This window comes from Plectropomus leopardus, chromosome 3 (assembly GCF_026936395.1).
Source record: "Plectropomus leopardus strain MGB_pleo_1.0 chromosome 3, ASM2693639v1, whole genome shotgun sequence".
NCBI classification, from domain to species: domain Eukaryota; kingdom Metazoa; phylum Chordata; class Actinopteri; order Perciformes; family Serranidae; genus Plectropomus; species Plectropomus leopardus.
Window position 1 is genome coordinate 37,738,929 of NC_142178.1, and position 15,213 is coordinate 37,754,141.

The 15,213-nt window shown below is 37.3% G+C and overlaps 1 protein-coding gene across 7 annotated transcripts in view; it reads left to right on the forward strand.

The window, feature by feature from the left end:
- LOC121942120 (uncharacterized) overlaps window positions 1-15,213 on the forward strand; it is a 51,380-nt gene that overhangs the window by 22,181 nt on the left and 13,986 nt on the right. For 6 of the 7 annotated variants that reach the window (XM_088074971.1, XM_088074970.1, XM_042485230.2 and 3 more), the window contains 2 exons: window positions 8,016-8,189; window positions 10,263-10,452. In XM_088074971.1, coding sequence (XP_087931097.1) covers window positions 8,016-8,189; window positions 10,263-10,452 — 364 coding nt within the window. Of the gene's footprint in view, window positions 1-8,015; window positions 8,190-10,262; window positions 10,453-11,434 lie in introns of all 7 variants that reach the window. The other variant, XM_042485234.2, reaches the window with a different exon arrangement.

Sequence of the window (15,213 nt, forward strand, 5' to 3'; positions counted from 1 at the left end):
TGTTTAATTGTTTGAGTTGTTTTTTAAGCAAAAAACTGCTTGTTTCTACTTCGCGAAGAACTGATTGTCTTTGGGATTTGGACAGTCGGTCGGGCAAAACTAAACATTTGAAGTCGTCGCCTTGCTCTCTGAGAAATCGGGTGTTTTTCATGAGTGGCCGCTCTGAAACACAGGACACAAGCTATTGTCCCGGTGCCATAGCTTTGACCTTTGACCTCCAGATTCATGGGTGGGGTGGGGATTTCCTCTAAATTTGCTAGATTTGATCACAAATACAAATTAACTTTTTCCCAATAACTTTTTCAGTCCATGAGATACAATTTTCCACATTTAAAAAGACTGAAAAATGACCTTTATCTTTTAAAGTATATCAAATAAAACACGTTGACTAATTTTTCCTTTGGACACAGAATTTGCAGTTGTAAAAAGGTTAAAATCGAAATATTCTGCGATATATGTTTTGTTATTGCAATGTTCAGCTTATGGGATTTGCACTGTTGGTCAGGAAAAACGAAACATTTGAAGTCATCGCCTTGCTCTCTGAGAAACGGGGTATTTTTAATGAGTGGCTGCTCTGAAACACAGGACACAAGCTATTGTCCCGGTGCCATAGCTTTGACCTTTGACCTCTACATTCTAGGGTAGGTGGAAAAATGAACACAGCCTAGTATTGTGATATTTTGCAACATAGATTAACTATAAATGTGATGTATTTTATTACAAATACAAATTAAACTTTTAAGTAGAACAATAAATTCAGTTGCTTTTTCAGTCAACTAGATACAATTTGCTGCAATAAAACTGACTTAAATAGGATCTTTACTGTTTAAAGTTTATTCGAATAAACAGATGTTGACAGATTTTACCTTTGGGGACATTATTTTCATTTGTGAAAAGGTCACAATATAATGCAATATGTATTTTGTTATTGCAATATTCCGCATATGGGATTTGGACTGTTTGTCTGACAAAAACAAACAAACAAACAAACAAACATTTGAAGTCATCGCTTTGCTGTCTGAGAAATTTTTCATGAGTAGTAGCTCTGAAACATGGGACACAAGCTATTGTCCTGATGTGATAGCTTTGACCCTTGACCTCTGCGTTTTAGGGGAGGGGTAAAATGAAAACAGCATTGTATCCTGATATTTCACTATATGAATTTACTATAAACTTGCTATGTTCAATTACAAATTGCTTTTTCATTCCACTAGATAGAATTTCCTGCAATAAAATGACTGAAAAAGAAACTTAATCTTTAAAGTCTATTAGATAAAACACATGTTGACTAATTTTACCTTTGCGGACATAATTTGCAGTTGTTAAAAGGTAATAATCACAATATATTGCAATATGTTTACTGTTATTAAAATACTCAACATATCACAAAAAATGTCAATAATTTTGAATCTTAGTATCATATTATTATATTGTACTGTGGGGTCTCAGGAGTTTCCCAGCCCTACTGCATCCACATGCTACAAGGAAGAAGTCAAAACTAGATTTGTTTATTTATTCATATACTGTAGTTTATTTGATAGGGACACTGCAAGTTCACAAAGTACAACTTCTGCCTGTTACAAACAAGCTACAGTTACTGATGTTTCACATGCAGAGATTAAACTCCTGTCCCTAGTTAGCTTTTAGTAAAGAAAACGAAAAAAAAATATGAAGGTTACATACAATAACATGTATGCAATGAGTTGTAAAACATATTTACATCAAGATTACATAGAATTACAACACAAACAAGACAAATATCAAAATAACCTGTACTTACAACACTCAACTATCAGACATAAAATAGTGAAAAATGCTCACATCTCTGATTTTTGCTTCTGCAAACCTTTAACACTTTTGTTGAAAACCTTAGTATCTTTTGTTAGTTGTATTTCGGGTGGTATTGTATTCCACTCTTTGGAGCCTTTTGTGTATGAAGCTGACTGCCTTGAGGACGTTTTTATGATGTGTGATTTTACAGTTGCTTGCTGTGCCCCTGGTGTTCCTACCACTGTTTTGCCTGCTGATAAATTTGCATAAAATATATGGTGCTGATTTTTGAAGGCATTTAAAAACCAATTTGAGGGATTTTAGAAAATGATCAAAACTAAGCAAGTTGCACTGCTTCAGTATGTGACAGTGATGCTGTATAATTATATATGAAACAAAGCCCCTCAGATAACGATGACGTCTGAACAAACACAGACACAAAATTATAGTGACTTATCAACTTACTTTAATCATTCATTTCTAGAGTGATATTTGTTTTTAAAGCCTGCACATGCACACATATCTGGCATGAAAAACTTCCATTTAAAGGTGCAGTATGTAGGATTTAGGGGTATATATTGGCAGGAAGGAAATATGATATGATAAGTATGTTTTCTCTGGTGTATAATCACCTAAAATTAGAATTACGTTTTTGTTACCTTAGACTGTTAAACTGTTTATTTCTACATAGGGAGCTGTCCTTTAATTATGGAGATCGCTATTTTGCACCACCATGTTTCTACAGTAGCCCAGAATGGACAAACCAAACACCAGTGACGGATACGGACGTTCACATTTTTGCATTTCTGCATCTACATTTTTGTAGTACTTTAGTACTTCCTTGCAAGAAGAGTGTCAGAAAAGTATTGTTTCATTATATTTTATTTATTTTTTAAGTGAGACTGCTGAATTTGGTGTTTTTTAACCAGTTTAAATCACCTGGTTCGTGTGTTTTGGGGTGTTCATCCTGAACGATGAACACTGCAGGAATTCTAACTGGGAGAAGTTGCAGCTGGTTATTATTTTCCTGTATTTTTCGATCCAGTTTATGTAAAACTTACTTTAGAATAAAAATAAATAAATAACTAATTTCTCCACAAGAATTTTATTCTTGCTGAGTTATCGAGGGCATCGGCATAATAATGACCTCACTCAGTATTTCTAAAATCCTGGCCTTGGCCCAGAGAATGAATACCTCGCTCAAGGCTGCATAAGCCTTTACGTCTTTTATTTTAGCAGTAAATAAGGTTTAGACATTATTTACTCTGTATAAAAAATCATATTAATAGAAAAATTAGATTGATGCAGGATTATTTTCACATTATTTAAACTGCAGAACTTGTGGATCTGCACCAAAAACCAGCCACTTATTGCTTGACTTGTTCTCGCACTTTGGCCTTATTTTAATGAAATCTGCACGCTGCTGAATTTTTTTTTTCCCCAGTCCATGTACTAGTCATGTACAGTAGTACTTTTTAGCACGGGAAACTTGGCAGTACATGTCCTGCATATTGCAAGAAATTAAGAAAAGGAAACAAGAAAATGACCTGAAAATTAGCTTTAAAAAGTTTGTGTGTGAGAGGAGTGGAGTTTTATAAAAAATATTTAAAAACAAAGGAAATATAAGAAAGAAAGCTCTATAAATAACTAGTATATTAATATATTTATAATGATAATAAAAAATACATAACTTAAAGTCAAAGATATAGCTATACACATAATTTAATTTCTCAATATTTTTAAGTCATTTTCTTTTTTCTTCTTTTCCTTTTATTTATTGTTTTATTTTTATTTTATTTTTTTTAAACTTTGAACTTTTCTCTCTTTTAAGTCCAGCTTTATTGAAGTACATTATTAATTCTCTGGAGTAATTTAATTTAATTATTTTTAAAGATATAATCAACATACGTACAAAAAACAGCTGAATTTAAGCGTCTTGGCAGAAGTGATCATTTTCTCTAATACATCCATCAGGACTTTAAAGCTGCGTTCTCGACACTTAATCAGCTGAAGCTTGCTGTGCCGATAAATGGTTTAAATTTCAGAGGTGACTTCATGGCCAGACAACAGGACACGAAACATAAACACGTATATTAGATAACGCACATGTAAACTGACTTCACCTCAGATTACCATCTTTTTTCCCAGGCTCTCGCTGTCTCTGATCGTCCTGGCGTTGGATAAACAAATCTCAGGCCTCTTGTTGGGAGGTAATAGAGAGGTCGCCTGGCTCGCTCTCAAAGAGCAGCCCGGGTCATATTTCGACGGTCGCGAGACGCCATTGTTGCTCTCTATTGTTGTGGCTGTGTGTGTGTGTGTGTGTGTGTGCGCCTGTGCCTGGTCGAGCTGTGTGATGGATGGAGAAGTGTGTGTGTGTGTGTGTGTGTGTGTGTGTAGGAGTTGGACAGAAGGTTAAGGAGAATAATGTGTGTGTTTATATATATACCATACAGAAAACGAAGCCCCTCGGAGTGAAAGATCAGGGTGAGGGGAGAGTGCAGACAATGGCGCTATCTGCAGACTGGACCAGATGACATGATGTTACATAAGCCGTGTGTGTGTGTGTGTGTGTGTGTGTGTGTGTGTGTGTGTGTGTGTGTGTGTGTGTGTGTGTGTGTGTGTGTGTGTGTGTGTGAGAAACAGATAGCCTTCGCTAATGGCTCGGATAGGACTTCATGGTTATTAACTTTCAATCTGATTTAATCCCGCCAGGAATTACTACTTTCATTATTTGCAGCATGTTTTTGTTTTTTTTTCCAAAATTTATTTTTTTTACTCAGCTCTGGTGGATTTTGAAGACGCGTCTCTTCTGCTGGTGGAGCTTTGCATGTTGTATTATTTATGATAGCATTATTCATGGCTCTGTGCGCCTGAGGCTAATCTTCTGTGACGTCTGTGTGCTCGTGTAGGTGTCTGCCTCCGAAGCAGCACACATGCATACAGTTTTAGCTGCCGGTGGCTTTGTCATTAGGACATACAGCGTGTGTTTGTGGATTAGGGTTCGCAGCGTGATTTCATACCAGGCAAACGTCAACATTAATACCTGTCAGTTATGATTGGGGTTTCATCTGTCGCATTAAGTCGCAGGGTATTTCTCTTCTATTAAACATCTTAAATATGGCTGTCAATGTTGTCCACCTCCGTTATAATGCATGAGGTTCTGTTACGTTCATAAATTTTGAATAAAACCTGCCTGGGGTATTGATTCTGTATTTGGATCATTGCATCAGTGGTTCTTTTCGGTAGTCCCAATCTGTAAGTGACCAGATTGCATTCAATAATTATTATTTTTTAAATGGATTGATTGAATATGACATTTTATAAATGCTGTTTCTCCAGATTTAAAAGAGCAGTGTGTAAGATTTAGGGGGATTTCGTGTTACCTAGTGGTGAGGATTGCAGATTGCAGACAGCTAAAACGTGTCCCAGTTAGATTTCCTCGTTGTTCTGTTTTTGGTTTTTTTTTTTAATCAGGAGCCGAATTATCTGCAGAGATCTCCTCTCAAAAATAAACAGACCAGGTGATTTAATCTGGTAAAACACTGAATAAAGCAGTTTCGTTGCACAAATCAGTGTTTCTTCAATGCTGTTTGGCATGTTGCAGGCGGGTTACTCTGCTAATGTGTGCTCACCTGCTTTCTCTGATAACTTAACATCCAGACGTTCAGGAGATTTTTACCATGAGCCAAATTATCTGCAGAGGTTTCTTGCTCTCAAAAACAAATAGACCAGGTGATTTAAACTGATGAAACACTGAATAAAGCAGTTTCATGTTACAAATTAGGGTTTCACCCACACTGTTTGGCACATCCCAAACTGGCCAGCACCTGCTAATGTGTGCTCATCTTATTTCTGATCCACATGTTCAAGATGTTTTTACCATCAGCCGAATTATCCACAGATGTTTTCTTCTTTCTAAAACAGATGTAGTCAGTGATTTAAGCTGCTAAAAACACTGAATGAAGCTGTTTCATTTTACAAATCATTGTTTTTCCAATGCTGTTTGGCATTTCAGAGGCAGGTCATCAGTCTAACTCCTGCCGATATGTGCTCGCCTTTTTCTCTGATAACTTAAGATCCAAACATTCAGGAAGCCTTTACCGTGAGCTGAATTAACTGAAAACATCTGTCCTCTTTGAAACAAATGGACCAGGTGGTGGTAAACTGGTAAAAACACAGAATAAAGCAGTTTTATGTTAGAAATCAGTGTTTTTCTGTCCCTGTTTGGCATGTTGGAGATGGCCCACTAGCCCAGCAACTGCTAACGTGTGCTCATCTTGTCTCTCTGATGACTAAAGATCCAGACATTCAAGTGGTTTTTACAGGTTGCTGACTTACCATGACAGGGTCGTGGAAAATCTGGAAAAGTCATGGAATATCAAATAAACTTTCAAAAGTTTTGGAAAAGTCGTGGAATTTTGTTTTTTGCGATGACATTGTTTCATTCATTTTCCGAGGATATAAAAATTAACGATGTGTGACAATGTTTTGTTTACCAATGCATACATTTCTCCATGTTCTCAACACATCCTGTCTCTCCCTTCATGTATGTCAGGTCATTGAAATCATGTTTGAACAGAGTTTGAATTTCATATGTTAAAAAAAAAATAACTGGCAAATTTGGCAAGAAAAAATTCTGTTATGGGTCCTTGAAAAGTCATGGAAAAGTTTTGAAATTTTATCCATGAAAATGTGTGTGTGAACCCTGCATTGAATATTGGTCGATGCAGGTTAAAAATAAAGTTGCTGATAAAGTTGCTGCTGAACTTAGTTGTATTTGCTGGAATCAAAATGATTGCAGCGACAAAACACAGCGAAAACAACAGAGTGAGATTCTCAGATTTGTTGCCAAAGGAGATGTTATAAAATGTGTCATCACAGATCAGCCAGAGTTTAATCAAACTTGTTGACGACTCAGCAGTTCTTTCCCTTTTATATAGTGATAATTGTAATTAAATGCAGTGTGTTTCACAGTGAAATTAAAAAAGTGAAGATTAGATCAGACATGATGAGACACAGAGCAGAACAGTTTGACATAAAAACCTTGCGTGGGCTTTAATCAGACTCATGGTGATGTCTCTCTGTTGGACCAACACCTGAGGGAAATATCTGAACCACAGTTTCCAGCTCTTTGCCAGACTCTAACCAGGTTTGTTCCACTTTGACGGTATTATGAAAAGACAGATTTTCGTGATTTTCCATTTATGTGTCCATGCTGGTGATAGCTGTGGCCGAAGGCATTATTTTTTCCAGTTGTCCATCCGACTCATTTTTGTGAACACGTTATCTCAAGAACAGCTTGAGGGAATTTCTTCAAATTTAAACCAAACATCCACTTAGACTCAATGATGAACTGCTTTCTAACAAAGAGCAGAAAAAATAACTAGCCAGTTAACATTAATTCAATAAAAACCAACGAACAAAAATGCATAGAACACAATGCAAAGTCTAAATGATACGGGTAGCAATATTAAACTAATAACAAGAATTTGGTTAAAAAATGACAGTTTAAATCATAATAAATGAAAAGATCTTGTGAATGACATCCATGTAATGGAGAGGATAACTATGAGAATTAGAAACCAAACCATATATTTGAGAGATGGGAAAAACTGATTAAACATATAACTTAAAAAACTTTTTATTTCACTGTTTGTCTCACCAGTTAACTAAGTTATCTTGTAACCTATAATAACTCAATTTATTTGAATAATTTGTGAACTGTGGATTATTTGGTTTATTATGAATATTTATTTTTTATAATAATATAATTAATAAATCAGCTTTTCAGTTTTTTGTTTTTCCTGTGCTCGTAGGCTTCTCAGAAATTAGACAAATTTGAGAACAGGTCAAAACGCGAGTTAAGACTTGAATTTGATCACTGAGACTTTCTGAAATTTTGTAGGCTCATTTATGAGCTACTCAAATGTTCTTTTGAATTTTACCGTTATCTCTTGAGCTGAGTTTATCAGAAAAATAATGATCACTGCAGTGAGAGAAAAAAAGAGTATTTTAAGATCTTGGATTAGTATCAGGCCAGGACATGAGGAAAGCTTTCTCTCAGGAGCTGAATTTAGGAGAGTATGAGAAAAAAGGTAAAAATCTCACCTTGATATTATATTGAGCTCTGTTTTGTCTAAAAACCTTGGCTGGACAAAGAAGAGATCTTATTTTGAATTTGCCTTTCCTCTGGGACAAAAGTTGTATCACAAATTGACCTTTCTGTTGATTTGTTTTCCCTTCAGAGGTGGAGGCCGAGCCGGTGAGGCAGCCGGGCGAGCGTCCGTCGAAGCGCCGCTGTTTCTGGGAGTACCGACGCGCTCGAGAGTCGGCCACAAAGAAGAAACTGGGCGGAGACGTCCACTGGTCTCTGTCGTGGAGCTCCAGCACTCTACCCAGCACACTGTACCGCCGAGAAGGTGAGAACTACACAGCACCGAAAAGATAAGACTGTTAACTCTTTGAAACCTGAAGAAATTGGTTTGATTTCTTTCAAAAACATGAGAAGGCACTAAATATCTTAACAGGAAATGACACAGAAATTAGCAAGACATAGAAAGACAAGAAAAGTACCTGAAAATGAGCTCAAGAAACAAACCTCAATAAACAAAAAACAAGTAATAACAAATAAATAGGGAAATCATATGAAAAAAAACTGTTTAAAAATTAGAATTATTCAGTAAAATAATTTGTATAATTTTAATTATGATAATTACAAGTGTTGTTCCCTGGAAATATTTACCTAGGTTTTTAAAAAAAATAATTATCTAAAGCTGCTACTTTCTTGCCATTTGCAGGTCATTTTTACCAAGATGCTCATGACCTTTTTACCCCTGTTTTTGAAAACAGACAAAAGCTATTTACTCGGGATTCAAAAGTTTAAACTATTGTGGTAGACAGTTGAACTCAGCACAGGAAAAATATTTTTAAATGGTTTTAAAGGGTTTATTGTACATAAGATATGTACCAAAAGAAATTTATCTGAAAAAAGAAGAAACGTTAAAAACAAAAAAGAAACAGAAATTACATTTAAAAAAGCAAATTAAAAAATGTAAAAACATATGTATATATTTTTTGAAAAATAATTTTCAGTATATAGTTATAATAATTATGAATGCAATTTTCTGGACATTTCTCCCTTGTTTTTTTAATTGTTATTTTTAAATAATTTGAATCACCCTTTTTTCAGGTAATTTTTTGTTGCAATTTGTGGGACACTTCTAGCAGAGTAAGTCATTAACTTTCTTCCTCATATTTTTTTGACATAAGAATACAATTTAAAAAAAGAAATGACAACAAAAAAGAAAACATTAACTGCGTAAGCAGAAAAAGATGGAAAAAAAAAAAAAAACAAGAAACAAACAGGACATTGGTGATAACAAAGACCAGAAATAAAGACAAACACTTAACCACAAGTTGCAGGTTATTGACATACATACAACCCGTTAGACCATTAACCATTTTATACAATTTTCCGATCAGATTAACGACAGGTTGCAAGATTTTCTGAAAGAGTTTCTCCTTGTTTGAATAAGTAAATCTTATATTCTCCAAATGTACAACATTCGCTAATTCCTTCAGCCTCATATCAAACGTCAGGGGCTTCTCAGATTTCCAAAATTGTAGATAGATACCAATTAGCTCAGGTTTCCAAAGGGTTAAATAACGTATTAAAGGCAAATGAACGCAGTACAAGAAAACAGATTTTAAAAGGTTAATGGATCAAAGTAATTTTTTATTAACATTTTGTATATATATTCTATAAAATATTAAGGAATCACAAAAATGCATTATTCAGTGTTGGAGTAATCTGATGACCTGATTAATCAGAAAGTTAATTGATTAAGTTAATTAGATTAATTGGTAGTGATCCCATAGAGGTGAACATGGAGGTGTAAAGATCTTCTGAATGTAAGACGTGTTTTTTTTTGCAGCAGTAGTCATTAAAACGATATTCACACTGCAGCTAAAAGTGTCCCATTTCTTTTCTCTCATGTGACACCAGTGGGATCGAGGACCCTCAGGCATGTGCCCTACATACAACTTTCATGTCAAAATCTGAATTTTTCATCATTTCCCTGATAAGTGAATCTTGCGTCAGGCAGGAGTGAAGCTGTGCAGCAGTTTGGCAGCCTTTGTTCTTCAGAAGATTTGATTCACTCCCTTTAATGCACAAAAAAACAATCACAAACTAGTAAAGCCTCTGAAATTAACATTTCAGATTGCCACGTTGATGTTTTCTGTAGCTGCTTATTCTAACATTTGATTGAGATATTAAAAGCTAGGATGTCTTTTTTGTAGCTGCACGCTTACATCATATTTCCAAGGATTTCTTGGTGACAGATTTGGGATCTTGCCAGAGTAATGTGGATCTGGACAGCATCTTGCTGCACAGCATTAAATTTAGACTTACACTGGTGGGTTTGAAAAGACTGAGGACTGAAAGCCCTTCACAGACAGGCGTTGCATTCATGCTATCGTCCTTTGTCCAGGCAAAAAAGGACGCCGCAAAGCTCGCAAGACAGACGCCAGCGACCTGACACCAAACCCCCAGAAGCTGCACAACATCGGGGAGCAGCTGCAGAAGCTCAACGCCGCCATCGACGGCATGGGTCCGGTCAACGACCTGCCCGCCGTGGCCCGAGCCCGGTCCCGTAAGGAGAAGAACAAGTTGGCCTCCAGGTACCAGACTCCACTTACTGCCCTCCTACGTCCTCTGCGCCGAGTCAGAGCCCTGGAGACTTCCCGTATTGATTTTATAAGGCGTGAGTGGGCATTTCGAGTGTTTGTAAATCGTTTGCAGTAAAAAAAAAAAAATCCTGCAGACCTCTGTGGTTTGGTTTCTGCAGTTTTTAGCCTTCGAGATCGGTTTTCAAATATGTGGTGCGTTTAAGTAGTTGACCTTGTGAGAGTGTTTCAGGAGGACAAAAAGAGGAGAAAACATTGAGAAAAGCATCTAATCTTAGAGGAATTTAAGGCACAGTTGGATGGAAAATAAGAAAATACAAAGAAAATGGTCTTATTTCCACTGTCTTAAATAATTATTCTGAAGTGTCAAGATGCTTGAGGTGCTTGAAGTCCTTGACTGAAAATCAGACATTTTTTTTAAGTTTGGTACTTGAAAAAGTACTTAAGTAAAAGTTAAAGGAGGAAAAAATACTCAATTTATGGCCTGCAGGCCAAACCTAGCCCCCAAAATGGTGACATGTGGCCCCCCAACTATTATCTGATTCACATAAAAAAATACAGTGATTCAGACTGGCACCTTATGTACACTAAAATTACAAAAACTCTTCCCAAAGTGCATAAAAAATAGCTTGTTTATCAAAAAAAAAGTGCCAGTGGAGGATCCCCTGCACCCCCTACAGAGGAACTAGCTAAGCCCTCAATGTCCTACAATTGTAGAGACATCCTAAAATCCCAAAAAGTCCTAAAATCCCAGAACAACCTTCAATCCTAGAAATGTCCTAAATCCTAGAAACGTTCTAATATCCTAGAAACATCTTAAAATCCTGGAAGCATCCTAAAATCCGAGAAACTTCTCAAATTCTTAATTTTTTTTTCTTCCTAAAGTCCTGGAAACTTCCTAAAAACAAATTCATCCTTGAAAATAAAAGTGAGCCCTTAAAAAATGTCTTTACATCCGTCTTCCCCTCGTCTGCAGGAACCCCGCAGGAAGCGTTTGATCTCAGCTCTTCCCACAGCGAACCAAACTGAGGATGACCTTTAATAAATTCGGAGAAAACTGCCGCCACGAACATGCGCATCCCCGAGGATGATAAACACAACACAAATGATTTAAAAATGTAGGCCATGAGTGTATTTTTGGGGTTGATTGGCCCTTTTTTTTAATGAGTTTTCGTGGTCATGGAACAAATGAGGGAGAGATGGAGGGAAGTGGAGAAAAACAACAGAGGAGATGGGATGGAGGGAGGCAGGATGAGAGGATGAATCGGAGGAAATCAGGGCAGGATTGAGGAGGCAGACGAGGAGGAGGGTCACCGCGAGTTCAACTCTCCGAGGGAGGAGGGGAGAATTTGGAGGAAAGGACATTATTACAGTGAGTTTAAAGAGGAGAGGGACTCTGGGAGTATCTTATTATTCCAAACATATTAAAAACGACACAAACACATCATCGGTGGAAAGTTGGAGGAAAAGCAAAAGAAAAAGAGACGGTGAGCGTGAAGTGTTCACTTAGAGTCACCGTCTTCTTCCCTCGCACGGCGATGTGCCTGAGTTCACGTTTTAATTTTATATGCAGGAATCTCATCTGTGGAGATTCACATCTTTTTGTGCTGTCATTCTTTGTGGCCGCCTGAGAACAGGTCAGAGTTAGCCGTGGGATTATCCGGAACGACTCCAGTCTCTTCTTTTCTTTCTTTGTCAGAAACAAACCTGCCCGGGGCGTTCAGGCGGCGTGGGGAGAAAAAAACACTCGCCCAGTTTTTAGCTGTGGTGTCTGCAGCTTGGCCGGACGCTCCAGTAAACTCGGTTAGCGGTGGAGAGATCGTGTCCTGGTCACTGATTTACAGGAATAATCCGTCATTTTGGAAAATATGATCGTTTACTTTCTTACTGGGAATTACGTGATAAGACTTAGTTTAATCTGTGTGTTCGGTATAAAGACTGAAAGCTGGTGGGAACTGATAAATAAAAAGCTTCATAAAACAGCTAAAAGCTACTGTATACACAGAATACATGAGCCTTTTCTTTCACTACAATCTGCAAATGAACGACAAATGTCTCAATGCAGATTCTTCTGTTTGGTCCCTCTGTGGAGGAATAAGTTACAGAATAGATTTGGGGTTTTTTTCTGTCTCCAAAAGTTGCCTGAAAATGTACATTTTCTGAGACTTCTTACTGAGCTGATATGATCGCTCTATATGTCCATAACATCTGCAGCTCTTCTAAAAAAGGAAAAAAAAAAGAAACATTTAATGCACCTGCAGACCAAGCGCACTTATGTTGCACAATCTTACAAAATCTTTACTTCAAGCCTGTTTTACCAAAAAAGGTGATAATTAAAAGTACATAGAGTACATAAAGCACATAAGAACATGTTTTTTTAAAAAGTATATAAATAAAATAAACAGATAAATACATTAATAATACTAAGAAGAAGAAAAGGGTGAAAAAAGTTCATTTCCATTAGATTCCTGATTTAAACAGCCATCTCTGTTATGTGAAGGATATTTTAAATCAAATCAAATTCCCACTTTGATCAAAAACCTGTTTGTGAAAAACAGGCTTGAAACCATTTAAATGAAATAAATTTACAAATATCCGACTCCATACAGGGCGTTTTGGTTTATCAAAATGCTGAAGAAGACTTTTTTAGGTGACCAAAATGTTATAATCACCTTTTATTAAGTGAAAAGCGACAGTGCCGGTGACTGAAATACACTTGCCTGAATGAACTGCATTAACTTCCTTCAGCACTACCTGTTTCGTAGCCATGAAAAGACAGAAAATAAGCTTGTTTAACCAAAATGTTGGACTACTGGTTAAATGTTAATGAATCAAATTGTTTGTGAGAGAGCTCCAGACTATCGTGATTTAACTTTTTTAATAATTTCCCTCTGCAACATTGTCCACGCCGCAGTGACACTGCTGAGTCATTCTGTCCCTGCAGACTCATCGTGTGATCGGTTGCTAGGTTTGATCTCAAAAATAGGTAAAGCCTCAAGTTTGATACGCTTCCAAGTGTATTAAAGACAAACCACAGCGGCCAGTTTTCCAAAACCCTTCAAAGTACCAGAGGCTTTTAATTTGGTGAATGTGTCCTTCCTACCCTTCAGGCAGCCGCTGGTTTCTTCTCATTCAGCACAGCAATTAAATCAATTTGCAGCTGTAGGTGAGCCATCACAATGAACAGCATGGCTATTTTTGGTTTTGCATTGAGAGCTGGGAATGTTTCGACTAAACTCTGCATCGATGGTGTGTTCAGGGGCTTGTGAGAAGGTCGGGAAAACACATTTGCAGGTTTTAAAAAGCTGTAGTACATGTTGGAACGTCCCTGTAATGCTGTAATACTCAGCTTAAGGCCCGCGGGCCAATTCTGGTCCCTGATAGGGTGCCAGGTGGCCCCCTAACTATATTTTAATTCACAGTTTTGAAAAAGTGATTCACAGTTGGATTTCATTTCCATTTTTGGTATACATAAGGCGCCGGAGTGCTTAAAACAGCTTGAAAACAGAGCTTATTTATCAAAAAAGTGCCATTTGAAGATCCCCTGCACCCCCCAACAGAGGTCCTAGCTAAGCCCCTAATGTCCTAAAATCCTTGAAACATCCCAAAATGTGTGAAATGTACTAAAATCTGAGAACTGTCCTAAAACCCTAGAAACGTCCAAAGATCGTATACATTTTGTTAAAACTCTGTAAATGACCTGAAATCCTAGAATTGTCCTGAAATCCTAGATACATTGAAAATCCCAAAAATTCCAGAAATGTCCTAAAATCCCAGAAATGTCCTGAAATCCTAGAAATGCCCAAAGATCCGAGAAATACCCGAATAACATCCTAAAATTTTAGAAAAGTCAGAAAGTCCAAGAAATGTCCTAAAATAAAGAGTAATGTCCTGCAGCTAGAATCGTCCCAAAATCCCAGAAATGTCCCAAAATCTGACTAATGTCCTAAAATCCTAGAAACATCTGAACATTAAAGAAATGCCCTAAAATTAAGAGAAATGTCCCGAAATCCTAGAATCATCTTAAAATCCCAGAAATATCCTAAAATCAAAGAAATGTTCTAAAATCTGAGTAATGTCTTAAAATCCTAGAAACATCCTTAAATCCTAGAAATGCCCTGAAATCCTAGAAATATCCTAAAATACTGGAAACTGCGACTGGCCCCTGGCCTCCTATCATTTTGTAAAAGTGGCCCCTGAGCGGAGCACCTTGAGTATCCGTCCTGTACAGATTAAGAGCATCTTAATTGTGTTGTCATCCACATCCTCCCCGAATCATCAGGGACTGAGGTACAAAAACTGTGGAGAAAAACACGTTTCAACATGCAGAGACGCACAGATGGAGAATTCTGTCCGACACGCTGACCTTGTTTACCGAAGTTTCGTTTAGCTGACTCACGGCTGCAAGGAAAGAGGAATTCTCTGCATGCTGCAGAGAATAGTCCCCATGAGACGCATAAATATTTAACATGCATTGATTGATTCATTCTCCGCTGCCTATTTTCAACACCGAATGCTCCGAAAAACCAAAACCGGCCGCATCCCTTCAGAGTTGTTGTGTCAAATGGAAGCAGAGCAGAGCAGAGGAGGGATGAGGGAGGTTTCCAGTCAATCTCCCTCACAGGTTGGAAATAAATCCTCCGCTCATCGCTCTCCAGCCGCTCGCAGCGTGAACGTGCAGAGACAGTAACAGGACCACGTGGGGAACGTGGAGAACCGAGTCTCCCGTTTCAGAGATAACGGAGCTCTCTTTTT